Consider the following 27,746-nt stretch of genomic DNA (forward strand, 5'->3'; position numbering starts at 1 on the left):
AACAAGGCGGCGTCGATCGGCAGCAGCGGAGCAACGCTTCCGGCAGCCGCGTCGGGTGTGACGTATAGCGGCATGGATGCGCAGCCGGTGTGCGTCAAGAGCGTACCATTTCACTCGAGTCGCGCCGCTGTAGTCGCCATATTGTTTGCGGTCTTCGCGTTCGTCGGTCCTCTTGTGCCAATCGGTAGTTTTCGTTTTCGGTATTGTGTTAGTGAGGAATAGTTAACAAAATTTCGCGAAAAGGCGGCATGAAGAAGACGAAGGACATGTCGGACGAAGACGAATATTCAGCAGACGATCCTGAGGAAGTCGAAGGTGTATCCGAAGACGAATGGACGCCCGAACCGGGAGCCGAGGTGAGGGAGGCCCACGCCACCGATCATATTCCATGATCGTTCTACGATCTGTTATTGCCTCTATATCGCGACGCCCGCGAGCAATTTACGGCAATATTCGACCTCCAAATCACCGAAGATCTTGCAGTCTTAGACCGTATTCGAAATCGTCTCGCGTTCCGCTCGCCGGTGATCTTCGCCGACTCTTCTATCCGTTAATAAAGTTTTTATTTTGCTCAACACGATATCAACTCTTCTCCGCTAATACACTTACACCATTTTTCGCAACTCGTATACCCGGCTTTTCTCTCTGATATTTCATTCATTTTCTATGTCGTTAATTCTTTTGCACCCATTTTTTCACTTATAAATTTTCACCGAGCGTTATCGCGAATGCCGGCTCACGTTTCTCGAACTCGCGTCATGATTTAAATCCAGTTACATACTGGTTTTCTTCATTCCCAATTTGATTTGCTTTGTGTTAGCAGCTAAAATAATAGAAACATTTGCACTTTTCTATGAGTTTGTCATAAGCATTCTATTGGCATTGTGCTTCGTAGATCATACTTATACATCAATAGCGTAGAATTTCAGATAAGCCAGAGCTTGGTTTTTTCAGGGTGGCACCAAAAAGAGGCCGCAAAGAGCCGCCAAGAAAAGACAGCACTCCGAGGAAGAGGAAGACGAGGAAGAGGAAGAAGAGGAAGAAGAAGAAGAAGATGAAGAGGAGGATGAGGAGTCGGATTCAGATTCGGGCAAGAAACCAAAAAAGAAGAGACGTTCAAAGAAGGAGGAAGAAGACGAAGATGACTCCGATGACAACAGTTTTAATGAACCTTCTGGCGTACCACCAAAGGATTATACCGTGAGCATAGTTGCCTTAGTTTTACCTTCACAGTGACTGATCCATCACGTCGTATTCAGATGTTAAAAATTAGTTTCTTGAATTTCTTTCAGTCTGGCGCCTTTGTTGTCGCTAAAGCAGATATTAACGGAGATACAGACCCTACCTTGTGGAGGATAGATGGCAAAGCACTTCTCCAAAAATATTTGCCTTGCAAAGAGGACGACAAAACTGTTTACAAAAGCACATCCACGGTGAGTTTTGGTATTTGGTTTGTGTAGCAATGAGAACTCTAAATTTTAATTTGCTCTTGAGAAGCTATCATAACTTTTTACTTATTCAACTATAAAGTTTTGTTCAAACCTTTAGATTAAATTAAGAAATATTTGCCATATAAAAATTTTCTGCTCAGAAATCTTGCAAAATTGCAGTTTAATCATGAATTACGTAGGGCAGACTGAAGTTTGATAGGTCATTAATTTGAAGAAATGTATTTAATTTTATTTTGCATGTAGTGGAAGTTTATCCATATCAACACTATCAGTATTAAAATACTGAATATATCGCAAAATTTCTTTGTGTGCGAATTTTATGCGATTTTAACAGTCACAGTTTATTTCTTTCAGTATTCTGGCTGGTCAGTAAACAACAAAGATAAGTACTTGGCAGCACAGGTCACATTCAAGGTCCAAAATCGTCATGAGACTATCGTTGAGTTACACCTGGATCGGCAACAACAGCAAGAAATTGTCAAGTGAGTATTCACGCTGTTGTTTAACATGAGGCATGCACCTTTAGCATTTGGATTGACGCCGAGGGATGACAGAAATCATTTTTCGTATTGATTCAAGTCAAGTACTAAGTATTCTATTTGCTCAAACTTTGATGTTAAATAATATAACAGCATCACCGATTATTCAATTTTATGTTATCTTTGATGCTGAGACCAGACTGCTTTTATAAGGCGATCATCATTGCTATCATTGAACGAATTTTATGTGTTATTTTCAGAGAAGAAAAAGAGGATTAAGTGCAACACTACAAACATCCTCGTATTTGTTTATATATGTTTTAAGATAAAGTAAGGTAAACGCAGTTAGTAGAAAAGTGGTCTAACGTGTTTTAATTAATACCAAAATGGAAAGAAAAACATACTAGACTCCCAGAAAATTTGTGCCGACTTTTCTATAATTACCGTATTGTACTTCCATACGAGTTTGGTAATGCTGAGATCTCGAAATTCGAACACAATTGAATACTCGAAAACTGGGATAGGCGAGTAAGTTTACTTTCTCCTGTGTTTTAATCTAATCATGATCATATTCCAGTATAACAATAGAACAATTATTTACGTTCTTTGGCATTTTCTTTCATCCTTGTTCCTTGAACTTTTATTGGTATTTCAACACCTCGAGTCTTAGCTGTTTGACAGTCTTTAGAGCTCAGTGCTAGTGTTAGGCCATGCTACGCAACTGCAGCTAGTTGTAAGAATATCGAAAATAAGAAAACACAACATGAAATTAAAAAACATAAAAAATAATGATTAATCTAAAAAACTAGTAAATAACAAATCAATTCTAACTGCAAGCATCTTATGTTTTGATTTTATAACACAGACGAAAGGGACCTGTTAATTAGTCTTTCTAAATAAAATCTTAAGCATTCAAAATAACGCCGTCTTTGGCTGAGAATTCATTTAAAGGACAGCATATTATTGATATTGATAACGCTGCGTTGGGTTTTTCTAAATTGGAATTAATCAATTTCTTTTCAGTATGGTTTTTTACTCTTGTGACCCCAACTGCGAATAGGGTAATCAAATCTAAGAACCGTATAATTACGTACATACATATATCATCAGCGGTACTAATGATGATTGAATCATGGACGATTATTGAAAATAAAAACTATTTATTACTCTTTCACAAATTTGAACATTCAGTCTCTTATATCGATTCTTCATATAAATGTGAACATTTCCTGATTACATACTACTATTGGATATGAATTTGCAAATGATCAGTCATTAAAGGATGTCGATCATATACTTTTACCAAGAGATAAGTCTTCAAGCAAGAAATGAAATTCATTTTAGAACATTTACTGTCTGGTTGGACAAAAATATCTATACAAGTAATGTAGTAACTTATTTCAAACAAATATGAAACTTGTACTGAAATTGATCCAAGCAAGTTCATTAAACCATATCCTTTGTCAAGACGTATAAATTAAATAAATTTTCAAGACGAAACAAATTAAAATGGAAAAAGATTTATTGATTATAAATGCGAAGTTAATGTATCGCGTATATATCATACTAAATTGTGAAACAGGTTTCTATATGCATTAAAAAGAATGAAGCCACAAAGTTTTTCTGTATTCAGTATCCTGATTAATAAATAGTCTGTTCTTACCAGGTTTAAAACGGTAATCTTTCTTGCCTGTCTAAATAAGCGACATGTTTACTTAACTCGGAACCTTTTCCACCTCTTCCTCAAAGAATAGCTTATTTCAAAGTTAACGTTGTACCGTACAAAGTAAAGATTATACATTTCAAATGCTGGCCCACAAGCATGAGAAAACAATAAAACGTATCAATTAGATAATTTGAGAGACATATTTGGACTATGAACAAACGGACTGTCGGTGAAGTACATTTCCGTTTGAAGACAAATCATTGATTGCCACTTGGTAAGAAGGAAAATTCAATATTTTCAAAATGTGGTTAACGTTCATACGAAATTGTTTTATAATATATGTATCAGGGTGAGCCAAAAAAATCGACTATTTTTTTTTTCACTTTCTACTCCGAAAACTTGGTTGGTAGAGACCTCAAAAACATTTTCTCCAAGTATGAGCTCTTAATTTTAAAAGGAAGGTCCTCCGCCTCACAGTTTTCTATTTTTTTCTTATGGTGAGGAAGAAAAATACATATCTCGATATCTACTATTTATAAAAAAAAAATGTGTATCATATTTTCGTAGGAAATTGAATTCCCTACAAAAAAGGTTTCTTACAATTTTTTTGTATACCTCACTGTTCAGAAGATATTCACCGTCAAACTTCAATGCACACTATTTTTAACAGTTTTTTGTTAATAATTCAAATAATTTCAATTTATTTCATGAGTTTCGGGAAAATCTGTACAAATTTCAGGTTCTGTCGTCGAAGTAACTATAACAGAAGTTCTCTGTTTCACAAACTTTTTGTAATTTATCATTTTTTTAGTATTTTTACAAATTTTTTTTTTAATATTTTGAAATCTCAATGATGCTCTTAATTAATTTTATGGCGTTTGTTCAGAGAACATTTTATAACTTTTTTTCACAAATTATACATAAAATGTTTCGCTCGAGAGGATTTTTGTTTTAAATCCTATCGCTTCGTCTGTTTGTCTTGTGCAACTAACACCACTGTTAAAAATAGTGTGCATTGAAGTTTGACGGTGAATATCTTCTGAGCAGTGAGGTATACAAAAAAATTGTAACAGACCTTTTTTTGTAGAGAATTCAATTTCCTACGAAAATATGATACATATTTTTTTTTATAAATATAGATACCGAGATATGTATTTTTCTTCCTCACCATAAGAAAAAAAATAGAAAACTGCGAGGCAGAGGACCTTCCTATTAAAATTAAGAGCTCATACTTCGAGAGAATGTTTTTGAGGTCTCTACCAACCAAGTTTTGGGAGTACAAAGTGAAAAAAAAATAGTCGATTTTTTTGGCTCACCCTAATATGTATACTGTATATCAATCTCTTATATTCTACGTGCTTATAGTTAAATTGTACATGGATTTCATGTACGTGATGATCAGGTAGTATTGGCGGCATTGTTCACAGGACTGGCTGGTCTCTCTGCGCCTCTTATTTCCCTCACAATGGGCTCTTCTGCCCTTCCATTGAGTCTCAATCCAGCCACTCCCTTCTTAGGTATAGTACATAGATCGCGTTTAATTTTTCTCCTCCTAGAAGGATCATTACGACGCAATTGAAGCATGCATCCAAAATCTGCGATGTATAGGAAACCAGCTATGAGCAGCTCACAGGATCTTAGTCCCTGCTTGTACGCTGTTTCAAGTTCTGAACTTGTTCGCTGATCATATTGCCACCAGCCTGAAACAAATCAGTGAAATTTACGGGTAGAAAATGGCAGGAGAGGCAACTGAGTTAACAAGTCTAGTTTTGAGGTAATCACGAGAAATATGGCATAGGAAATTCGAACATGCAGGTTTCTCCTAAATGTGATAGTAAAGTTAAACAGTGCTACAATGTTGGTAGTGAACTCACGAAGAAGATATACAGCAAAATTTGATCCCTACCATTGCGTCCTTCGTAGAACCAGCGATACTGTTCCTCCTCTGTAACCTGAATGGTTTTGACCAATTCTTCAAGTTCCACAAGCCGAGGTTTTTCAAGAAAGTCAGGTGGGATCTCGTGCCGGCACATTGGGCACCGTTTACTCTGGTTTGCGACCCCTTTCACACAGAGGAAGCAAAATACATGACTGCAAGGAAGCTGAGCTGGGTGAACGCAGGGCTGTAGACAAACTGCGCATTCCGGACCTGCGAATAATTGTCAACCTTAGGAGAAAATTTAATGGAATCGGTTCTCAACCAGGCGGATAAACGGAGATGGGTTTCTTCAGAATAATTAATTGTTGAAGGATGTAAACAATGTCCAGTGACACAGAGTGTTTTCACTCATATCTTTTGAGACACTTTGGTAATGATCTGTAACTCAAATCCTTGAAGATAGAAGGTGGAGTTTACCGTCGCTGTCTTCTGTTTCAGCACCGAAGTCTTTTTCGCTTGACTCGTTGACGGGTGGATCCTCTGTTAAATCGATCACCGCATCGGCCATTGCGTGAATTTTTTGTATTTTCGAGTATCTGACGGGTTCACATAGCCTTGTACGTTTCATGTATTAAGCAATCAGTTCGACTGCCGAAGTATTATTTACCGCTTGTAATTCTCCTTCGTGGGAGGAACCTCCGAGAAGGAAGGGATAATTGAGTCTTGTAAATCTCAGTGTTGTTCTTCCGTCGGAGGTTGCAAATGCGACCGAATTTGCCAACGCATATTGCCTTCTTTTCTTTTAAGTGTGAAAACTACGTGAAAAATTAATCGCTTGACGTTATACTACGAATTATAATCACACTGATTTAACCAAATTTTGTTCGAAATAATTATCAGTTAAAAAATACCAAACCGCGGAAGAAGCTGCACAGATGGCTTCACTTGCTTCTGCGCACCTTATGGTCGAAATTCGAAATTACATTCGTCTAATCGTCGGTATATACGTTAACATTTGATTCTACTTTACCGATATGCGATCGGCTTCGAAAGCGAAACAACAATTAGAACACAATTAGTAAATATAAAACACGTATTTTTGTGTGTTATTCATCAATACTCCTAAAAAGTGGTTTCGATTGATGTAAATTTAAATACCGATTATTGCTACAAGGAGACTGAACTCCAATGGGAGAATTGACAAAACTTGTACAGCAATTGAGGTTCATTTTTTTTACCACTAGCGTCGCTAGTTTTCTTTTTGCACCGGTGTCATTGGTTGTAGGGGTTGCAGGGATGCTCCAGATCGACCAATCGATGGTCTTGCAATGAGATTGGTAGAAAGTTTTCAATTCAAACTGGCGCCTCATACTTCCTCCTTTAGGCAGTTATTTGTTTACGTCGTTGACTGAATCCTCAGTCAACGCATTCGGTAAGAAAGAAGTGCCGCGGATATTTTCAGTTGATAAAACAGGAGAACATCGTCTGCAGGGTCTGCAGTAACAGCTGGGCTGAAATAAAAACGTAATTTTGTTAAGGTAAGCTCCCAAGTCCCAATAGTGCCCAATGTACGCTTGTGGCTCAGTTGTGATAGGTCTCGTTCTCTCAGATTTTGAAGGATAAACTTGAACATGTTTAGTCACGAAGATGTTACCAAGACCGGATCACGCTGGCTTATTTTCGGGAAATACGGTCGATACGATTTGACCGGTTCACGCAGCCGCGTCCTGACAGCCAGCGGCTGAATCGCCACACAACACACCTTCCCTCGACTGTAAATAAAACATTTAAATAATGTTTCAACTTTACGAAGATTCGCGTGCTGACGGATTGGGATATCACCCGTCGCATCGCAGAGAAAAAGAGGTTGACATTCTTGAGGTATATCTATAATAAATCTGAATTTTACTCGTCCATTCTGATGTGGTTTGTTGTTCTTTATTTGACGACATAAACAAAGCTTACCACTCCTCTCGCTGGGACGATAATCCCCTATCAAAATCTCCAACTATGTCTGATCAAATTTTATTAAAGAACTTTCTCTCAGGTATTGATTTGAATCAGTACTCATTTATGTGTTGTAACTTTTATAAATCCATGAATAATATGTGACTAAGCCAATGCCAACAATGAAACTACAGTACATACTCGTTTTTTCAGACATGCCTGCAACTCTCGTCACCAGAGCTCATTTGCAAAATGCCTAACGGAGATGTCAGCCGGCGTATTAAAGAGGGTCTGGCTTCTTCCTCGAGAAAGGAAAACCAAAGCTCTCGTGAAGATGGTAAGCCGAATCTCCTTCAAATTTGTCTGTATTTTGGATAAGATCCTGGCTAGCTGTTTATGTAGGTATAACGACTAGTCATATCCTCATTTTATTCTCAATCTATTAATACTCCCCAACTTTTTATTCTAATTCTAATCCTTAATGTTTTGCAGGAACTAAATTGGGCAAGCGATGGTTCGTCATTCTTGGACTGCTCTTTCTGGGCTGCGCCCTAGTTGCCGGTGTAGGCTTACCATTGGCGCTCGAACTTCGCAGCTCACACTTATTGGAAGCCAGACTACTCGTTGTTAAACGAATACTATCAGAAATGCCACTTATTGACGGGTCAGTATTCATTTTTGATATCCCATGGTTAATAGTCACTTTAGAAATAATTTCTTATATAATACGAAATTCTTGAATTTCGTCAACAAAATATATTAATCTGTTTTATTACATGCATGTCCCTAGAAAATGTTTCTGCACTTGAATTTTTTATCCCTAGCCGGGAGAATACACCAAGATAATAAATGTAACCAATACTCCCTCAGTAGCCTTTTCAAATTTAATTTATTCCTCCAGGCATAACGATTTTGCTTGGAACTTGCGCCAGCGGGGAGGAACAGCGAGAAACTTTCCCTTCGAGGATGATCTTTCTAAGAACTTGACGTGGGGTCCAGAGTGGCAAACAGATTTAGTGCGTCTAAGACGGGGTAATGTTGGGGCTCAATTTTGGTCGGCTTACGTTCCTTGCGAGGCTCAGTTTCTGGATGCCGTTCAACTGACGTTAGAACAGATCGATCTTGTCAGAAGATTAACATCAAAACATCCAACGGGTATGCGTCTGGTAACTTCGAGTGCAGAGCTTGAGGGAGCTCACAGAGATGGCATGATTGCCAGTCTCGTTGGTCTGGAAGGCGGCCACAGCATTGGCTCCTCACTGGCAGTTTTACGCAGTTTTCATCTCTTGGGTGCTCGATACATGACTTTAACGCATCGCTGCAACACACCGTGGTAAGAAATCATGTAAAAATTGTTGCGATTTTACGAGCTATAATTTGTCTAAAATTCTAGCTGAAATTGTTTTTGCAATTTGTTGTTTAACTTTTCAGGGCGGATTCTAGTCTAGTAGAGGACCCGAACGAAGATGTGCCTCTGGATTATCACAGTAGTGGTCTGTCCACGTTCGGGCGAGCTATTGTCAAGGAGCTAAACAGACTGGGGATGCTGGTAGATCTTTCTCACGTTTCTACTCAGACGATGAGAGCAGCTTTGGCTGTGACTAAAGCACCTGTTATTTTTTCACACAGTGCAGCTAGAGCCTTGTGCAATTCGTCAAGAAATGTCCCGGACGACATTCTTCGCTATCTCGTGAGCATTGATCGGTTTTTTCAAACTATTACCAACCCTTGGCGATTCGCTCCAATTGCAAAGCATGGCAACGCAAATACAGATTATGCTTCAATTTTTATTTTTAGCCCATTAACGGAGGATTAGTGATGGTGAGCTTCGACAGTGCCCATCTAAGCTGCAGCAGCTCCGCTTCAATGCACGACGTAATCGGTGAGCTTTAAGTTCTTCACTTGTTGCAGGATTGGCGAGTCTGCAACAGATGACAAGTAGACTTTTGTCTAATTTGCGATTAATCGATATTGTGCGGATGGAGTAATCTGACGATTTACTTCCATTTCAGCACATATCACTCACATCAGAAAAACCGCGGGAGTCAATCACGTTGGACTCGGAGCTGGATACGATGGAATTATTAGGTACACTTCATGATGAATTCAAAGTTATGACAACGATGCAAGATTAGTCTATATATTGAAGTTTTTACAGCCCTCCGGCGGAGTTGCCAGACGTCTCTGGCTACCCTTTGCTACTGGCGGAGTTGACCAGAGATAGGCGATGGTCAGCAGCTGACATAAAGAAGCTTGCTGGTGGAAACTTGTTGAGAGTTTTGAAAGAGGCAGAGACTCAGTCTTTGGCCCTTTTGGCGCAGCAACCATCTGAGGAATGGATAGCGCAAGAGTTAATTGAGGATACCGCTTACTGCAGGTATCATGATGCGTGAAGAATTAACGCGATGCTAAAAAAATTCGGAAATGAGCGGGTTTCATCTTGTATAATTATAATTCATAGTAACTGTGATTATCTTCTCTATTCCGTTGATATACATCCAACTGTAAATGTGGAAATATTCAAAGTTTTTTAATAAAAGGAAATGTTTGCTGTAACGTTCATAAATTTAACTGTATGGTAATAGAATATCACAGCATATCTTGTATGTTCGAAGCTTCTTCAATTCGAAGTTACTTCAGATTTTCGTATTGGTTTCAATGATCTAGGATGGGAGTTCTAGGTCTATTATGAATTTGAATGATAACTCACAATGATTCGAGCTGTCGAATCGTAATATCATTTATTAGCTCATATGGGAAAAGCCTAAGGCATAAAAACCCATGACGTTGCAACGATCTTATTTTACATATATTATCGTTACGTGTACATCCTATCATTACATGATATCAAGTCGGCCTAAGGAGAATGTACATCGCCCGTTTAACTCGCACCATCGCAATCTCGCGTATATGATACGTTGGTTTTCGGATTATTTTCGTATATCTGTATCGGGGGATCTTGAGGCGTTGCCGTCCCCTCGGTCAGAAGTTCATTGTCAAAGGATCGAAGAATCTCGAGCCGTTGTCGTTCTTTCCATCTCTATGACAAGAACTGTTTTCGTGAACCTCGTTAGGTTGGATGTGTATCAACCTTAGGCCTCATCGTCAACGTGTTTTCCGAAGCGAATCGTTCTGACAACTGCTACAAATTCGCGCGCGCGTCTGCTCATTTATCCGCGAAAATCAGACACCAGCGCTGCCACGAGTCAATAGAGCGCGGCGATCTCGAGAAACTACGATGGCGCGATATTCAAAGACCTTCAGTCACCAAACATATTTTACTATTGATACTTTGCCTAAATTATCTATAATTCCTTACAGTTTTTTAATAGATACATCATCACGCATTCTGGATAAAAATATCAATTTCGTTGACGCACCTGTGGCAATACTGAAAATGAACTGATCAAAATTGCGTAATAGGTTTGGCAAGAGGGGGAAATTGGTCTGTGGCAAATGTTGGTACATGCGCAAATTGCAAATTGTACATGTATAAAGTATTGTCGATTTATTCTTTTAATCGAGATATACTGTATCTGTATAAGTTGATAATAGCATTCATAATCAAAATAACGTCATCACGATGATGTAATAATAGTAATTATATCTAATTTTCTTGTTGTCTTACATATGAGATTTGATCATAAGTATTTAATCAGTACGTACATGTCATCCGATTGCCTCATTGCAGAGTTATCTACAGGCCGAGCTGTTATCAGTCGAACAATAATAAAATGTACTGCCTTGTAGCACAAGTTATTGGCACATTTACCGTATGTGTTTCGAGAGGCACCAGCTGAGCTACTTTATTCGGACGTATAATTCTCCACAAAACTTAGATTAGTTAGCAAAACACAGAAATATGGAGAACGCAACAATCACTGATGCGATCGTCAAAGATCTTCGCTTTCCAACTTCGCTAAACGCTGACGGAACCGATGCTATGGTAAGGTCTATGGGTTTGAACGCGTTACTCTTGATTTAAAGTTGGCAGATCATCTAATATTCAATCCATTTTTAGCATACGGACCCCAATTACTCCTGTGCCTACGTTATTATTGTTACTAACACAGAATTCGAAGGGCACGGTATGACGTTTACCCTAGGCAGAGGAACAGAAGTTGGTACGTTCCTATAACTCTCCTAGGTAACTAGCAAAATTGTTTACTCTCATTATTTCTTACAATTTCAATATCGATTTCAGTCACTCAGGCTTGCAAATCATTATTCAGACTTGTCAAGGGTAGAAATGTGAAGGAAATTTATTCTGATTTTGCATCATTCTGGAGAGCATTAACAAGCGATTCCCAAATGAGATGGGTGAGTGTAATAAATAGTATGATTACTACCATTTTCTTTTCTCTAAACTGATTTCTTAATATATTTTTTATTTTTTGATCTCTACCGAACAATCGGAAAAGAATAGAAACGGAACGATTAGTAGAATTATGAATCCCATTTCTTTAAGTTTCGGAATTAAGCATGAGTTATTCCAATGAGACACTGTTCGTTTTAATGTGTTTATTCGTTTCTATTCGATTTTATCTGTTCTTTCCCATCCGGTCATATTCGCGACAATGCCATCTCTAATAGCTTGTTCGTTTCAGTTATTTATTTAGAATAAGGGATAGCAATTATCAATCCGATTCAATTCTTTCTATCCGAATTAATTCTTTTCAAACAATATGAAACATCTGTGTATCTACATAAAGAAATCGGAATAGATCGTATTGAAAATCTCAATCCGTTTGTATTCTTTTCCGATTGTTGGGTACAGATTGGACCCGAGAAAGGTGTCAGCCACTTGGCTACAGCAGCTATTATAAATGCTCTCTGGGATTTGTGGGCTCGGATCGAAGGTAAGCCTCTGTGGAAGTTGCTCGTAGATTTGACCCCAGAGCAGTTGGTCTCCACTATTGATTTTCGGTATATGTAAGTATGAGACACAGCTTTCTGCCGCTATTCACAAGGTCCGCTCAACATTTGACGTACTTTCAGCACTGACGTTATTACAAAAGATGAAGCGGTGGCAATTCTGAAGAGCAACGCACAGGGCAAAGAGGAGAGGGAAAAAGTATTATTGAAAAAGGGATATCCAGCTTACACTACTCAAGTCGGGTGGATGGGCTACTCGGACGAAAAGGTCAAAGACCTTTGCAAGAAATACCTCGAGCTTGGCTTCACAGCTTTCAAAGTCAAAGTCGGAATCAATTTAAAAGAAGACATAAAAAGGTGTCGTCTGATCAGGGAAGTAATCGGCTACAAAAATAAGCTGATGGTAGATGCAAATCAAATTTGGGAAGTCGAGGAGGCAATCGATTGGGTGAAGCGACTCGCGGAATTCAAAATCACCTGGATCGAGGAGCCAACTTCTCCTGACGACGTTTTAGGACACGCCAGGATCGCTGCAGAGTTGGAACCTTATGGCATAGGTGTGGCGACTGGGGAGATGTGCGCAAATCGAGTTATGTTCAAGCAGCTACTTCAGGCCAGGGCAATCAAGTACTGCCAGATTGATTCAGCTAGAATAGGTGGCGTGAACGAGATTCTGTCAGTCTACTTTATGGCGCTAAAACTGGGCGGTAATCATAACTTGTTGCGCCTGCTTTTCTATATGAAAATTACGCAGTTTTTACAAGAACTGCACGTTTTTTTAACTGGTTACAGTGCCGGTTTGTCCCCATGCTGGAGGCGTAGGTTTGTGTGAAATGGTACAGCACCTCCAAATGTGGGATTTTGTCGCGTTGAGCGGAACCAGCGAGAACCGAGTCATTGAATACGTCGATCAGCAGCACGAGCACTTTGAAGATCCTACAAATGTCCAGAATGCTCATTACATGCCGCCAACTGCTCCTGGCTACTCGACTAAATTCAAAAAGCAAAGCGTTGCTGAATACGAGTATCCAAATGGTGTCGCGTGGCAGCACATGTTTAAGGAAGGAATCTTTCCTGAACCAGTTGATTGAAACTTAGAGAAAATTGTTCAAGTCTGCTCCTGTCCAATTTGGATATATTTTATACATAATATACATAAATATGCGTGTACACAAAGATTGAATTCTTTCACAGAGATTTTTAGCAATTATTTGCGACCAAAATACCTCCAATATCGAAAAACTTATTTGTACTTCTATCAGAATAAAGGTTGAAAATTTAGTAAATTTGAGCGTTAAGATTGTTTTGTATAACTATTAGCTACAGTAACCAGTAGTTGCACTATTGTGTACATTATTTAATGTTATAAAAAAAAATAAATAAAAAAGGTCCTAATATAAATTGTAAGCAATACATCGTTCGTTGTGATTTGGAATAAATTCGCTAACAGGGTAATTTAATAGCCAGCCCTTGACATTTGTTACATAATTTTGGTACCAGTTCAGAAACCATAATCAAGATTGGCAAGCTGCTGTACCATGTCTAAGTTGAGGAAGCATTAGCTGCAAGTCTGTAGACGAGATCTGACGTAGTCAATCTGAAAATGCAGATAATTAGGGTGATGGAGAAAGCAGATTAAAAAGCATTGGAGTATATCGCTCAGTCAAGACTTCAATGTAATGCGATTTAATGAGAGAAAAAATGTCACTCACGCTAGCAAACCAAAGGCTGTTGGGTAGAAATATCATCCGCCCGAGGAACCCCATGTTCCCTACAGGTGAAATAACGTGAAGGTGCAGATGGTTGACGGAGTTGAACGGAGGCCAGTGGAACCCTATCCTTGCATCATTCAAGTCAATTCCTTTCATTTCACTGATCGTTGTGAGAACTTTGACCATATGCTCAACTGCGAACGAATTAATGAATATAAGTAAGTTCACAGGCAATTTGTGAATGGAGGCTCTGTTACAGGAATTTAAATTAAAAAATGAAACTACGTTACACACATGTCTTTTTGTCCTCTGGGCCTTGCATAGTTTTTGCATTCTCTATGTGGGTCTTCGGTATGATAAGATAATGGTGCTTGGAGGCTGGTTTAATGTCTGTTATGCAAATTACAACTTCGTCCTGGAAATTAGATATGAAAATTAGAATTCTAAATATTTTCAGACAGCTGATCTGATGAATGATAAGTGGTGATATGTGCACATTCCCACCTCGTAAATCTTTTCGCTGGGTGCTTGGTCGGCGATGATTTTGCAAAAAATACAGTTATCCATTTCCCCAGACATTTGTACGACAATTCAAATCGGGATTTGGTTTAAATTTCTACTCTTTACGTGTTACCAAGCTTAAGAAAAATAGGAGCAATATTAGTTTTTCCACAAATGGCCTGTCGGCTGCTTCGTTTGACAGCCAGGCAAGCTTTGGTTTGATTAACTAACCTAACCGAGGTTATGAGTTTCTAATAACATGGCGTCGCCTCAAAAATGCTACATGGTTTAAGATAAATATCTTTAACTGTATTAAATAACACCGTATAAAACGGTCTCGCAAATCGTTGTCATTAAATTTTCATTTTTTCGTAAACTGACGTCAGTTTATGTCTACTGAACATATAAATCGATGAAATGATTAAAGAATGGGGTTAAGTCATGTTGTTCAGTGTTGTTATGCTTTTCAAAATGTTGTATACATTCAATCTTAAACCATACAGCTTGGAATCACATTTTTCAGCCTCATTGCCTTACTGCAAAGTTCTGTTACATTTATGCGAATGACTTCAGACATTAAAATTAAAGTTTTTCTTCAAATTCTCAAAGATCTCTTTTTTTATTCATGCCTTGAATTATATTTCCTCGTCTGCCATGTAAAGCAATAATGTATTATTCTGCATCTTTTAGCAAATACTTGATGATCGGTGCAACTACAAAGTTTCGGGTATGATTCATCGAACTCTCTGTCCAAGTTGAAGTGCTTGGGTGAAAGTAAACAGGTTGACTCGACACATAGCAGGATGACCAAGCGTCAGAAATCAAGCGGAAAAGGTCGCGATTCTCGGAAAGGGAGCTCCAAGTCTCTTGGAGATTTTAACAATGGGGAAAAATCACAATCTTCTGTTAGACAGATGAGAAGAAGGCCCGCTACGTCTGGAAAGGAAGTTGGGTTATCGCGATCAGAACGAATACTGTGTCATAATGACGAGTCGATCGATAGTGGAGATAGTAATGACTGTCTTGAAAATACCGCAAAAGCCCATAGACCTCTGGATGTCATTGTTGTTGATGTTCACAGCGAAAATAAGGAAATAAAGTTATTCAAGCCAAGAAACATTGTTGAAGATGCTAATGTCTGCTGGTTAGACGCCATAAGTTGTGAAAACAAGGCAAATCCCCCAAGAAGTCAAAGAAAGAAAAGTGCCATGGAAGGAATGGCCTGGGAAATTGAAGAATCGATCGATACCATCCAAGAATTTGCAGAAGACTCTAAAGTCTTCATGTCTTCTGCTGATCGAGAACCTTCTACGATATTTTCAAAATCTTCTGATCATTCAAACTCTGAAGAGAATTATACCCAACTTTTTGGATCTGAGGAGAAAATATTGAGGACAACTGCTGGGAATTCAGACCCTGAACCAGAACCTTGGAAGACGAATATGGAGGCACCTAAGCGGAGACGTAAACGGTGGTCCAAGGGTGAGAAGAATTTACACTTGACCCAAGAGCTAATAGCAAATTCCTCCGACACAAACCGGTCGGTGGATACCGATTCTCATCTCTTTACTGATCCTCAGCTTAGACCGGTTCCTGCTCCACGAAAAAAGAAATTTTCTAAATCCTTGGCTAATGAGTCTAGCTTGGTGTTTGACAATACTGCTTTTCGATCCGATGCTGAAGAAGTGCTTCGAATTGAAACGGAGGTCTACGAACCTCAAGGAGGATCGAATAACAGTCAAAAATACAGACAGAGTACTAAGATAGAGATGAGCAGTTTCTACGATTCGTCCAAGAGTGTTAGACAGATGGAAACAAACTCAATCCAATCGAAAGACGATTTTTCTCACTACACGAATCGCAGAGACAACAACGAGGTGGTCAAAGTTTTCGAGGTTTCAGACTCTGGTAATTCTGAAACTGAAATTCATGATGCCGAGAGAGACGGGGATCCTGGAGCTCAGTTGACTCCTATCAAGTCTAGGCAGCAATTAAACTCTCGCACAACATTTGAAACTTCTGAGTTCTCAAAAAGCAATGACCAAGTTTTGAAGTCTGCTGTGCGTGAAAAAAAAATCTGGAATGAGGCATCAGCGAGTAAAAGGCGGCCGTTCTCTGAAGATGATTCCGCAAACATTGATACCAGTTGTTTGTTGATGGACATCACTGACTTGCCTAGAAGGAGATCAGTGAAAAAAGATGGAAAGAAGTCAAAGTACTCAAGGCGGGAAGTTGATTCTGCTAAAAAGTGTGTGCTAAAATCCAGATCGAGTAGTGGCCTGAAGAATACAAGTACGCAAAGTAGCAAAGATGATTCGGTTGAGTATAATGCAGACAAATCGGACCGGTTTATATCCATCACCATTCACAAAGCAGATGTATTGGAAACGGATTTTATTACCAGACACCCAATGGTGAAGGTTCATATTGTGGACATGAAAACGGGAAATTATTTAAAGACTGCAGAAAATGATGATCGTGAAAGATGCGGCTATCTGCAACCAATGATCACTGGGAAGTTTGACTTCAAGAAGAATAAATCTATCGTGCCTAATTGGGAGGAGGAATTGATATTTGATTACAACTTTGACGATGTTATTCGAATGGATGATAAACCGACATTAATATTGTTTGAAGTATTGGATTTATTGAATTTTGCCGAGGCCAGATTCAACTATAACATCTTGGGTGGGTAGAAATGAAAACAACGTGCAAAAATATTGCTAAATACTAGTTTTTTTTCACATAGTAAAATTGAGGTAACATTTATCAGGCTTACAGCGTTTTGATGGTTCTTTCCAGGCAGTGAAGGATGTTGGCATAAAATTGCTTGGGCTTTTCTGAGGCCAGTCGGAATAAATGGGACATCTCACATGAACAAGAAAGTCAGACTTCAACTGTACCAGCCGTCTAAAGCTTCTAAAAAATCCGGAAGACTTGGGCAATGCGAGGTGGGTTCAGATCCTGCTGGGATCGACTAAAACTGAAATCAATTTTCTGCTTAAAACACACTTGTCAAAGTTTGAAAAACTTGGTGCATCAAGTCAATGTACACTCTCATCATTTCTATGTTTCACAGGTCTTCAACAGTTGGAAATCCAATAATAGGGAGAAATATCCAAGCACGTTATACGTGACATTGAAACCTGTTGAACTGCCAGTTGAAGATCCGGTTCTTTACGATCGTCTTAGCCTGAACAAATTACCTGAGATAGACGACGAGTCTTGCGGTAGTTTGATGAAAGCCTCGGACCTATTGCAGTTGCCAAAGTGGACTAGACTCGCTGCACAGTCTTGCAAGATTCCAAACAACCACCTGTTTCAATCTGAAACGTTTGAAAATGGCTGCTTTTACGTCACATTCAGCAACAGCGGCAAATACCTTGCTTGCGTAGGCTCGGAAGATGGCAACTACCCAATCATCGTCTACACGGCAAGAGATTACTTTTCGTACTAGACAAATTCTTTAAAATAGGTTTCGGAGTAGATTGCTTTAATAAAAAGATTATTTATTGTTCTTCAAGCAGGTTCCTGAGGGAATGATATGTGTCCGGTTCATCGGGCACAACAATTTTGTCTATGGTCTAAACTGGTCAAACGACGACAAGTACTTGCTGTCTGTATCTTCGGATCAAACTGCATGCATTTGGGACGTAGGAAACAAAATAATTCAGCATATCCAGGCAAGTAAACTTTAACAATCCTGTGATAATTGCTTTGAAATAGCAACTGCGATAATCTTTGGATGTATTGTCAATTTTAGATGTTGCCTCACCCGTCGTACGTTTATTGCGGGAAATTTTACCCTAGGAACAAAGACGTTGTAGTGACAGGGTGTTGCGACAGCATTGCCAGAGTTTGGATGAAAGGCAGAAAAAGCAAGTGTTACGAACTCACCCAAGAATTAGACGAGCACAAAGGATACGTGAATTCGATATGTTTTCAGAAGGACGGTGGTCTGATCACTGCCGATAGCGTTGGTGTCATAATACTGTGGACTTTGAAGAAGGCAGCTAGCATTTCGTCAGCAAGGGAATGGAACATTTTCAAGATAATTAAAAATAATGAAATCGAGAATATTGTCGTCAACACAGTTCTTTCGCAACCCCTGGAATCGCGAATTTTGGTTCACTCGCGGGATAACGGACTGCGAATGATCGACCTCGCCACGGGAGTTGTTTTGCAGCGATACAAAAGTCTCAGAAATTGCAGGTACGTCGTCACGATCATTTTACAAAATGTGTTGCCCAAACAAAAATGTCAAGTTCATATTCTAAAACGCATTATTTAATGTAACTAATCGGATCTTCTACGAATGTTTCAGATTACAAATAACTGCATGCTTGTCGCCTTGTGGGGGGTTTGTTCTTTGCGGTGGGGAAGATTCGTATTTGAATATATGGAACGTCGAGAACGGAAAGAGAGTCGCTAAATATCTGGTACAAGATACGAAAATCGTAGCCTGCGTTGCTTATCATCCTTTTGAACATATTCTGGCATTCTCAACATTCGGCAGCACATCTACTGTTCACGTAATGAACTTCAGTAAGAATTCAACGGGGGAGAGTGTCGGTCTAAGTTTGATTGCTAATAATGAGGTTCCGGACAATGACGACGATACTAAGATCACTGTAAAATTTGGTAAGAGTTACGCTACACGAAATGTGACGGATGAAAATCCTCTTTCTAGACAAGAACTATTGCGTCAGAAATTAGAGAGACTTGACTATTCCAAGGAGGGTCTCAAGTCAAGAAGTGCTGCCAGATTGAATAACATAATAGAAAAAATTGACAAAATCCTTGTGAATACGGCGTTAACACGACATACGGGTTTAACGTGTAGTCTCAACGACGCACCCAGCCAGTATCTGGGCGCAGTTTCGCCCAACGCCGAGAAAAGCGTTTGTAGCAAAAAGTATGAACGGAACGTTGTATCAAGATCTCAGATGAGCAGAAGCAGGGACAAGAGCTTAACTATGAACACTGATGCAACTGTAAGATTACGAAAAACTAGTGGAGAGCTTCACGAGATGCAGGATATTAGTTTGTTGGGCAATGACGAGTCAACAGACAGTGAGAAATTGCGGAAAGTAGGAATGTCGGATATCCATGCAGAAAATCGTCAGAATATTTCGTCCTGTAGTGACATGGAATTCAACGAAATCCGTTCCATCCATAGACATGGTGGTGAGTTATTTAAAAAAAAGTATGGAAAGAATAAATCTGAGGCTGATGTGGAATCAAATCGTGGGAGAACGAAACGTCGTGGATCATCGGACGACAAGATTTTCCACAGCAGCGAAACTTGCATTATAACTTTAGAGAACCTGGCAGACAGTTTGCCCAGCGACACCAGCACCCCGGGTAGCACAGGGACTTACATCGTTGACAAGAAAAAGGATATTAGATTTTCAATATTAGACAAAAGCAGGGTGGCTAGCGATTCGGGTAGCTCGGCAAAAAGCAGTGTTACATTTACTGTTGAAAATGAAGTAAAAAACGACAATTCGCATACACCGCAAATAAATGATCTAACTTGAATCGATCGATATGCAACAGTAGCATCTCTAAGATGCTCAATTTATTTTTTCAATGTTTTTTACAAAGTCAACTGCAAGCTGCAAATATTTTGGTAAAATTATGAACTACTTCATTTTTAGTTCCTATCGTTTCAAGGATGTTCATATGAAGAATGTTTTATTGATTTGTTACGCACTTTCAAAATTATGGATCGAAAATGCAATATCTCAAGTTTTATTCTAAACGATATTTATCCAATAAATTTTCACTTTTCGCTTTGCTAGAAGCACGTCGAAAATATGTAGAAGGCTGAACCTATTTTCTGAGTTAATCCTAAAATTTGGAAGCGGTAATTGGGTTTGAATTGAGAAAAATTACACAGGTGCTTGAATGAATATGAAAATGAATCATGAAAATATATATACTATGAGGTTCATTGGAAATTAACTGGAACTAAAAATAAGTCTTGAATTTGTTTTTAACTTTGACAAGGTGTTAAAATTATCTTTCAGTAATACACATCTTTGGAAATGTGACGAAAAATAGCAAAAAAAATTATTTTCTCCTCTGTATAATATTGATCTACGTAACAAGTCATATTTTTCTTCTCAATTATTGAAATACCAAACATTAATTATTTTCTATTCATGGTTTTTCAAATTGCTAAAACGGATGGGAAAACATCTTTTTCTGACAGGGCAAATTTTGAAATATTCAGTATTACATAAATAATATAAATGAAAAATCAACGGTTATTTTTCAATAACTGACTTTCAAAAGGAATAACACAGGTCACAGAAAAAAAATTTTTTTTTTAACCTTATGTTTAAATGAATAAATTTTTATTCCATGGATCGAATAATAACCAAAATTTCCATTTATTGTTTATAAAGTATGCTTTTTTCTTTGTGATGTTGATAAATAAGTCTTCAAATACTTGGTTCATAGTATAAGCAGCACGCAGAGAGAAAAAGCAAACTGTATCAGATTAGAACAGACTCAAAATTCATGTTAACTGGTGTAATCCATTGGCTTTCAAATCATTAAATCCTGTTTCCAACACAACATTATTCGTGAAGTCAATTTTTATCCTGTTGGCTGTATGTACTACTGTCAACAAAGGATACTCATAGTATTTAGAGAGATAGTGATAAATACTTGTTCATTGATGTGGGATCCGCGAATTAGTGATAGAGGACGGGAGTGAGTGAATCGGGATGATGATTAATGAATCAAAATATATACTTCGCTAGTATTGCTAGAGATCAGAAAGGCAACTGCGGTTTTGTAAAGGTGAAAGCATACATAGAGGAAATTAAGATAATAGACAATACAAGAACTGTTACATCGCTACTTTGCCAAAACATACTGTTATAATCTGCTATTCCACATCAAAAGAAATTGAAGGGAGTATACTTGTTCTAAGGAGGGCCCGCATTCGAGCTGAAACGACAAAAAAAAATGTTTTTTTTTTTATTACTGACCTTCATATCCAAGAATGATATTTACTCAGTATAATTACACTTTGCACGGTTGCATATTTATTTAATTTCAAGAAGTAGGAATTCCCTATATTGTTACGTGTCCGAAAGGTGGAGTTGAAAAAGTCGAAGAGACGCTTCAAAAAGAGATATGTGGTTTGTAGCCACCTGTAATAAAAAGAGTACCAAATACGGTAATCGAAAGTAATATAGCAAAAAGGTAACCTGAGAATTTTTTTGCAAGTTTTATAAAGGTTCGCCTATTGCATTAAACGTATTGCCTACCTTTTATGAATAGCAATCCTGTGGAGTTATAATTGATAATACAAATCAGTTTGTCACAAATCATAATTATCATCATCATATGAAAATATCTTTGTTGAAATATTTCGTGTTACAAGTGCGTGTGATAGGTTTTATTATTCTTAAGTGAAAAGCATGTCAACCCAAAAAGTACAGACACATGGCTTTGGAATTTCATATGGAGATTATGAAAAAGTAGATTATTGGTTGCAAATTCTTCCAAAAGCTTGTAATCTTTTGTGTCCAATGATCCATTGCTCATCATTGAGAAATAAATTATCAACGCTAGCTATTACTATTGATATGTCGGAAACATGTTTTAGTATGCAGAACTATGCGAAACATCTGAGAACCGTCAGAATCTGTACTCTAAATGTTACTCAAACCTCGACTCAACTAATGCAATTTCAAATTTGGAAAAATCTCGATTTTAGAACCAGGTGAAGCAAAAGCAAAAACTATAGCACTGAATTTGGAAAAAAGTTGAAACTAATTAATTCAGTTGACAGCAAGTCGATCATATTACTCAATTCGCTGTAATCACTTTGGAAGTTTTAAAATTTTGACCAGTCACAATTTGTCCCATCCACTAAAATCAAGCCGTCGGGCGCATCAGCTGGCATCGCATTTTCGTGACAACGGAACATGTGTGCAAGAATAGTTATTTTTTATCGTCAAAAGAAGTTGAGCTCATTAATTGTCAAACAAACTGAATCTTAAGCTGGGGAACACGACATTTGAGACATTAATTCATAAATTTATAAAATATCAGCGATACATCCCAACCGCTAACTACTGCGGCGCCTTCTCTGCGCCCTACCTTTACCAACGTGCAGTTACCATAAGAGCGCCTTATGCACTCTTACCATAGCTCGTAGACCAATACCAATGTATACAGTTACTATCATAACGTGCAATACCAGGTTTCTCTCTGCAATACCCTTGTATCGATAGTTCTCACACGCCATATTGCCCGTACCTATGTGAAGCTGGCCTGTGAATTTCTTCGCAAACTGGATACCAAAAAAATTGCTCACGAAAATCTCTTAATTGCTATCTATTTTTCATTATTTGCTCCTACGCTGTTTTAGAGAAATTCAAAGAAAAAATTCAAAAGAGTTCGATACAATCGAAGAACAGTGTAAAATCAATGAAGGTCGTTTTTTTTTACATTTTAATTACAATCTATATAATATAAGTACCCATGTTTAGTTTATTGCTGTGGGTGAGAACAATACTATTTTTTAATATTTTCTGCTATTTCATGGCTATTTTTTACGAGTTTGTGCTATTTTTAACATTATTTCGCAATTTACTCAAATTTGGAAGGTGTATGGATCCAAAAACTTCAGATTCGGATTCAGCGCATCGAAGTACATAATCCTAAATGGGTCTGGTCAAATGTACGGACCACTATTTTTTTTTGTATGGTGTAATCAATCGCGTGTAATCTGTAAAGGAGCGAATGAGGAAACTGGTAGATGATTGATGGGATATCGAGGAGCAATCAGTAGCAATTGTGCCTCTTGGACCGAGTCGAGATCTTCTTATTCTGGATACAAATCGAATCGGCCGCCCGTCTGCATGACCTACGGACCATACGCTTTGGTTTTTCCAGTTTTTTCGGTAATTAGGCAGGAGCAAGTTGCTAAATCGTATGTATGCTTATCAATTACCAAGGAACAATCACGAGCATATTTAAGTTGGACCAAAGTATCATTTTCTTGACACCGATACGAGTTCGAATCAACCGCTCTTCGAAACTCCGCTGTGGAACGAGTTGGTGTCGTCTTTCCAGTTTTCTCGGAATCTGTGATGAAGTAAATAACAAAACTGGTAGATAATTGTCAAGTAATCACGGAGCAATTAAGAGCAATATACTGCGGTGCCAGATTATAATTTTTTTATCGGATGCATGAGTTAAAACTGCTACTACCCGATCCTCCGTCACGCAACGAGTTCGTATTATTCTTCCCAGTTTTCTTGGAAAATGTGAGGGAGCAAATAAGGAAACTGGTAGATAATTGATCAAAAATCGAGGAACAATCAGAAGCAATTGTCAATTTGACCAAATTGATATTTTTTGTTTCGGATGCAAATTCCGCCGCTTGTCCACATAACCTAAAAGCCAGATGCTGTGTTGTTTTCCCAATTTTAACGAAAATTATGAAGCAGCAAATTACGAGATTAGCGGAGCAATTATTGGCGATTCAACCCTGCAAAAAAAATTCGACAGGATTTTGTGTCCGACTTGTGTCCGGCATTTGTATCGGATTTGTGTCGAATCCGACAGAGATCTGTCGGATTTTTTATGTAGGGGAGGTTCATCGGGACGCGGGAATAGAAACCGGACACGTTCCGAAATAAAATTTTGGTCATCAAGCCGCAAACCGAATTCATTTATGACAGAGCCGAATAGAATCCGTTGACATTTTCTATCCTTGTCTCTCACCTGGAGGATAACATCGGATATTGTGTCGGATCTGTGTCGAATCCGACAGAAGTCTGTCGGATTTTTTATGTAGGGAAGAGGAATTAGGAAAAATTACCAGATTATTCACATCTTTATTCACCTCAGAGAGAAATCAAGATGAATTCGACCACACTCCGCCTTGCGAAAATCCCCTTTTCGGTTTTTTTTTATTCATTCGAAAACTATGCGGAAGTAATCCATTTGAATAATAAAATAAGAAAGAGCAATCAAGGAGCAATTCAAACCTGATCGTATTCAGGTGGAACGTTGACTGAAGAACATAAAGACTGATACCCCTGGGTAAATTTTTGTGACCAGTTTTCGGCGGGCAAGTGAGCCCAGGTGGGCCTGGGAGCGTAGAAGGGTTCTGCTCTATCGACTCTACCTAACGAACTCGCACTGACATTCTTAGTAGCCAAAGTAGTGTCGGTATGAAAACTTGAGATTGAGTTGGTACAAAGTGAGTACGTAGCACTGCTTGTCAACTGCGACTTAGGAATGTAGATCAGCTCGATCATCCCCGTGAGATAAGGCGTATCCGCGTCGACTGCCAACCACCCCCAACTACTTCCGAGTACCACCAACCACCGTCATCCACCTCCGACCACCTGTGTTCTCCTCGTCCGCCTCTGCCGCCGCCCCCTCGTCGTCATCGTCGTCCTCGACTACCACCGATCACCGCTAACCGCCGCCAAGCACCTCCTACCACCTCCTACCACCTCTAAACACCACCTACCATCTCCTACCAACTCCAAACACCTCCTACCATCTCCATATGACTTCTACCACCCCCTGCTGCCACCGACCACCTCCTGCAGCCTACTGCAAGCTCTGACCACTTCTTCCGAACACCTCCTACCATCCCCTGCCGGCGCCGAACAACACCGACCACCGACTACCTCCTCCTGCCATCGCCATCCGCCTTCTACCATTTCCGAACTCCTCCAACCAACTCAGATCACCTCCGACCACCTTCGTCCTCCGTGGCCTCCATGTCGCCCCACCCCCCCCCCCCCCCGCCCCGCTTGCTCGTCAACCGCGTCGTCCACATCCTCCGCGACCTCCGCCGATCACCGCCAACCACCGCCGATCGCCGCCAACCGCCGCCAAACACCTCCTACGTTGTCGGAAGAAAATAAAGACCGTTGCCCTAATGGGCTTTGGTGTGACAACCGAGAATCATCGTGCGCTTGCGTCCTCTGAGATGTTTCAACAGTAGAGTTGAGAACTTATTGCAGAACATCGGAGAGTTACCGATTTCGGCGTGATGCTGGCTGCATTCACCTTCCGCGTAACAGTCTTCGCAATGGTAAGCCCAAGCCGGTACTTAGCCCGTGTGTACTTACCGACTTGTCGGCGATAGAAGAAATTAATAATGAGAATAAATTTCTTCCAAAATTCGGAGCAAAACGTTGATTTAATTAAAGTATGGGTACCCGAGAGAAGAATGTATACATAGATTACAAATAATAATGGATCAGATGTAATAATGATGCAGAGCCCAAAAATTATATATGTATATGCGGTCCACGTACGATATTTATATACATGGTCGATTTGGGATTAACACCCCTCACGGAGAAAACCCTGAATTTTGATGTAAATTCGTATCCTCAACCCATAGGTAATGCTAAATCCCCGTGAGAAAAAACTTGAGGTTACGAATTTACACCCAAGTCTAGGGTTTTTTCCGTGAGGGACGTGATGTATACTATATATTTTATAATTTTTCAGGAGACAAACTCGGTTATCTACAATAATACGGCTATAATATGAAAAGAGAATTATTCATTTCGAACTGGGATCCTATTCGACACGTGCTCGATGTATTCCATAACATTAATATTCATAATTATTCCAACAACTTTTCATATGCTCTCTCGATCTTGAATTTTCGTAGGCATTGAATCGAATCGCTGCTTTAGCTAGTCGCAAGTGAAGTATCTACGTTGGGTAGACAAGCAGAATTGTTTTTCGAAAAGTGTTCCATCGGAAGAATATTCAGAGTAACAGTAATATATCACGGATGCGCTAATTTTGATAGATATGAAATGGATGCTCCATATATGAAACAGTATTTGACGCAGTGTAGTGATTCAATGACGAAAAAGGTGATAGGGAGAGGAAGACCGAAGCTTCTTAAAACTTCAAGTGTACTTGAACACACATTTGAAAGGTACGAGCATAATTTTTTATCATCCAACTGTCACAGAACGGCAGCGTTATTAGCTGACCCGTTTTAACTGAAGAATATATCTTTATTCAACGGCTGACTATCGAAGGGCCTGGCCGCTTGAGTCTGGAATTGGCAGGAATGATAAAGTGCGTATTTCTTGTATGAAATGTGAAAACTGAAATCATTATACATCATATCATATCATCTTACATCATATATCATACATCATAGATGACATCATACATCATCATTCATGGCATTAAAGTTCGAATCCAAAGTTTGGATGTTCGGATGTTCAGAAGGTGACGTCACCCAAATTTTTTTTTCTCTTGACGTTATCAATCTAAAATCAGCCCACCGAATTCCTCAGTCTGGACACGACCGCGCAGTAGAGAGGACGTATGAGAATCGCGCTCCGCAGATTTCGAGTATTGGGTTCTCTACTTCCTGGATCCTGCCATCCAGGTGCGCTTCCCGATGCAACTCGACTTCAGGGACGAGCGCTCCGTGGTTCCTGCGCTCCAGGTACGCACCTGGTGAAGTTCAACTTCGAGGACAAGCGCTCCGTGGTTCCGGTTTCATGTTTACAATTAATTATTTTAATTCATTTTTCGCGCAAGCCCAAATTCAGTAGCCATCAGTGCGCTAATGAAATTTCTATAATCTTTTATAATTTTCTCATAATCTTCTTGGTTAAATGTGTCGATACAAAAATTATAATAATCCTTACGCAATATTTTTGATGTGTTCTAATACTGAAAATATGTATTAGTATTCGAGGTATAACCCGAGGTAGGTAGCGGTTGTTGGAGGTGGTTGGCGGTGGTTGGTCGTGGGAGAAGGTGGTTACGGGTGGTTGCGGGTGATCGAGGTGGACGAGGAGGAGGACAAGGAAGACGAGAAGAACAAGGTGGACGAGGAGGACGAGGATTCATGCACGGTGAGTGAAACATTTTTATATTATTGAACGGCAATTGTAATTATATATCGTCTAAAATTTTTCGAACTTGTCATATTCACAATAAGTTATATCAATTCATTTTTCGCGTAAGCCCAAATTCAGTAGCTGTCAATGCGCTAATAAAATTTCTATAATTTTTGATAATTTTCTCATAATCTCCTTGGTAAAATGTGACAATAAAAAAAGTATGTGAATCCTTACACGATGCTTTTGATGTGTTCTAATACTGGAGATATTTGTTAGCATTCGAGGTATGACCCGAGGTGGTTAGCGGTTGTTGGAGGTGGTTGGCGGTGGTTGGCGGTGGTTGGACGTGGTCGAA

At 39.1% G+C, this 27,746-nt stretch overlaps 6 protein-coding genes and 3 long non-coding RNA genes across 18 annotated transcripts; 4 read left to right on the plus strand and 5 right to left on the minus strand.

Annotated features, from left to right (window-relative positions):
• The first annotated feature begins 107 nt into the window (after positions 1-107).
• On the plus strand, positions 108-3,944 carry LOC124181368 (nucleolin-like). 2 transcript variants are annotated; one of them, XM_046567881.1, is made up of 5 exons: positions 111-356; positions 955-1,200; positions 1,293-1,433; positions 1,806-1,933; positions 2,191-3,944. In XM_046567881.1, exons 1-5 carry the CDS (start codon positions 249-251, stop codon positions 2,207-2,209), a joined length of 642 nt encoding a protein of 213 aa, XP_046423837.1. In that variant the 5' UTR covers positions 111-248; the 3' UTR covers positions 2,210-3,944. The 2 variants fall into 2 exon arrangements, with proteins under 2 accessions (XP_046423838.1, XP_046423837.1); XM_046567882.1 differs by lacking the exon at positions 2,191-3,944 and having other exon boundaries at positions 108-356; positions 1,792-1,933.
• LOC124181367 (E3 ubiquitin-protein ligase rnf146-like) lies at positions 2,556-6,415 on the minus strand. Its single transcript, XM_046567880.1, has 3 exons — positions 5,953-6,415; positions 5,503-5,745; positions 2,556-5,296 (listed from the first exon to the last, which is right to left on the minus strand). Exons 1-3 carry the CDS (start codon positions 6,101-6,103, stop codon positions 4,995-4,997), a joined length of 696 nt encoding a protein of 231 aa, XP_046423836.1. The 5' UTR covers positions 6,104-6,415; the 3' UTR covers positions 2,556-4,994.
• Positions 6,416-6,883: 468 nt separating this feature from the next.
• LOC124181364 (dipeptidase 1-like) lies at positions 6,884-9,978 on the plus strand. 3 transcript variants are annotated; one of them, XM_046567873.1, is made up of 9 exons: positions 6,884-6,999; positions 7,115-7,356; positions 7,636-7,759; positions 7,915-8,086; positions 8,324-8,755; positions 8,854-9,112; positions 9,220-9,304; positions 9,435-9,510; positions 9,581-9,978. In XM_046567873.1, the coding sequence occupies exons 2-9, from the start codon at positions 7,270-7,272 to the stop codon at positions 9,813-9,815; spliced, it is 1,470 nt and encodes a 489-aa protein (XP_046423829.1). In that variant the 5' UTR covers positions 6,884-6,999; positions 7,115-7,269; the 3' UTR covers positions 9,816-9,978. The 3 variants fall into 3 exon arrangements, with proteins under 3 accessions (XP_046423829.1, XP_046423828.1, XP_046423830.1); XM_046567872.1 differs by having other exon boundaries at positions 6,885-7,013; XM_046567874.1 differs by lacking the exons at positions 6,884-6,999; positions 7,115-7,356 and adding an exon at positions 7,501-7,522.
• On the minus strand, positions 8,486-10,299 carry LOC124181372. The gene is made up of 3 exons (XR_006870436.1): positions 10,133-10,299; positions 9,149-9,750; positions 8,486-8,740 (listed from the first exon to the last, which is right to left on the minus strand). It is a non-coding gene; the product is annotated as an uncharacterized LOC124181372 (long non-coding RNA).
• A 573-nt stretch (positions 10,300-10,872) lies between these two features.
• Positions 10,873-13,723, plus strand: LOC124181365 (mitochondrial enolase superfamily member 1-like). Of its 2 annotated transcripts, none has more exons than XM_046567875.1 (7): positions 10,873-11,010; positions 11,114-11,368; positions 11,444-11,546; positions 11,627-11,742; positions 12,200-12,354; positions 12,421-13,004; positions 13,090-13,723. In XM_046567875.1, the coding sequence occupies exons 2-7, from the start codon at positions 11,285-11,287 to the stop codon at positions 13,386-13,388; spliced, it is 1,341 nt and encodes a 446-aa protein (XP_046423831.1). In that variant the 5' UTR covers positions 10,873-11,010; positions 11,114-11,284; the 3' UTR covers positions 13,389-13,723. The 2 variants fall into 2 exon arrangements, with proteins under 2 accessions (XP_046423831.1, XP_046423832.1); XM_046567876.1 differs by having other exon boundaries at positions 10,891-11,019.
• On the minus strand, positions 13,416-14,725 carry LOC124181370 (adenosine 5'-monophosphoramidase HINT3-like). Its single transcript, XM_046567885.1, has 4 exons — positions 14,514-14,725; positions 14,304-14,424; positions 14,010-14,203; positions 13,416-13,894 (listed from the first exon to the last, which is right to left on the minus strand). Exons 1-4 carry the CDS (start codon positions 14,586-14,588, stop codon positions 13,856-13,858), a joined length of 429 nt encoding a protein of 142 aa, XP_046423841.1. The 5' UTR covers positions 14,589-14,725; the 3' UTR covers positions 13,416-13,855.
• A 9-nt stretch (positions 14,726-14,734) lies between these two features.
• LOC124181363 (jouberin-like) lies at positions 14,735-21,095 on the plus strand. 5 transcript variants are annotated; one of them, XM_046567869.1, is made up of 7 exons: positions 14,735-14,796; positions 15,201-17,198; positions 17,313-17,461; positions 17,590-17,943; positions 18,038-18,193; positions 18,274-18,722; positions 18,835-21,095. In XM_046567869.1, the coding sequence occupies exons 2-7, from the start codon at positions 15,314-15,316 to the stop codon at positions 20,048-20,050; spliced, it is 4,209 nt and encodes a 1,402-aa protein (XP_046423825.1). In that variant the 5' UTR covers positions 14,735-14,796; positions 15,201-15,313; the 3' UTR covers positions 20,051-21,095. The 5 variants fall into 5 exon arrangements, with proteins under 5 accessions (XP_046423825.1, XP_046423824.1, XP_046423822.1 ...); XM_046567868.1 differs by having other exon boundaries at positions 14,780-15,053; XM_046567866.1 differs by having other exon boundaries at positions 14,780-14,943.
• Positions 17,360-22,144, minus strand: LOC124181371. The gene is made up of 3 exons (XR_006870435.1): positions 21,797-22,144; positions 17,717-17,836; positions 17,360-17,493 (listed from the first exon to the last, which is right to left on the minus strand). It is a non-coding gene; the product is annotated as an uncharacterized LOC124181371 (long non-coding RNA).
• A 614-nt stretch (positions 22,145-22,758) lies between these two features.
• Positions 22,759-24,531, minus strand: LOC124181374. 2 transcript variants are annotated; one of them, XR_006870438.1, is made up of 3 exons: positions 24,388-24,531; positions 23,491-23,624; positions 22,759-23,403 (listed from the first exon to the last, which is right to left on the minus strand). It is a non-coding gene; the product is annotated as an uncharacterized LOC124181374 (long non-coding RNA). The 2 variants fall into 2 exon arrangements; XR_006870439.1 differs by having other exon boundaries at positions 22,759-23,417.
• Positions 24,532-27,746: the final 3,215 nt, after the last annotated feature.

This window comes from Neodiprion fabricii, chromosome 4 (genome assembly GCF_021155785.1).
Source record: "Neodiprion fabricii isolate iyNeoFabr1 chromosome 4, iyNeoFabr1.1, whole genome shotgun sequence".
In the NCBI taxonomy this organism is placed as follows: Eukaryota; Metazoa; Arthropoda; class Insecta; order Hymenoptera; family Diprionidae; genus Neodiprion; species Neodiprion fabricii.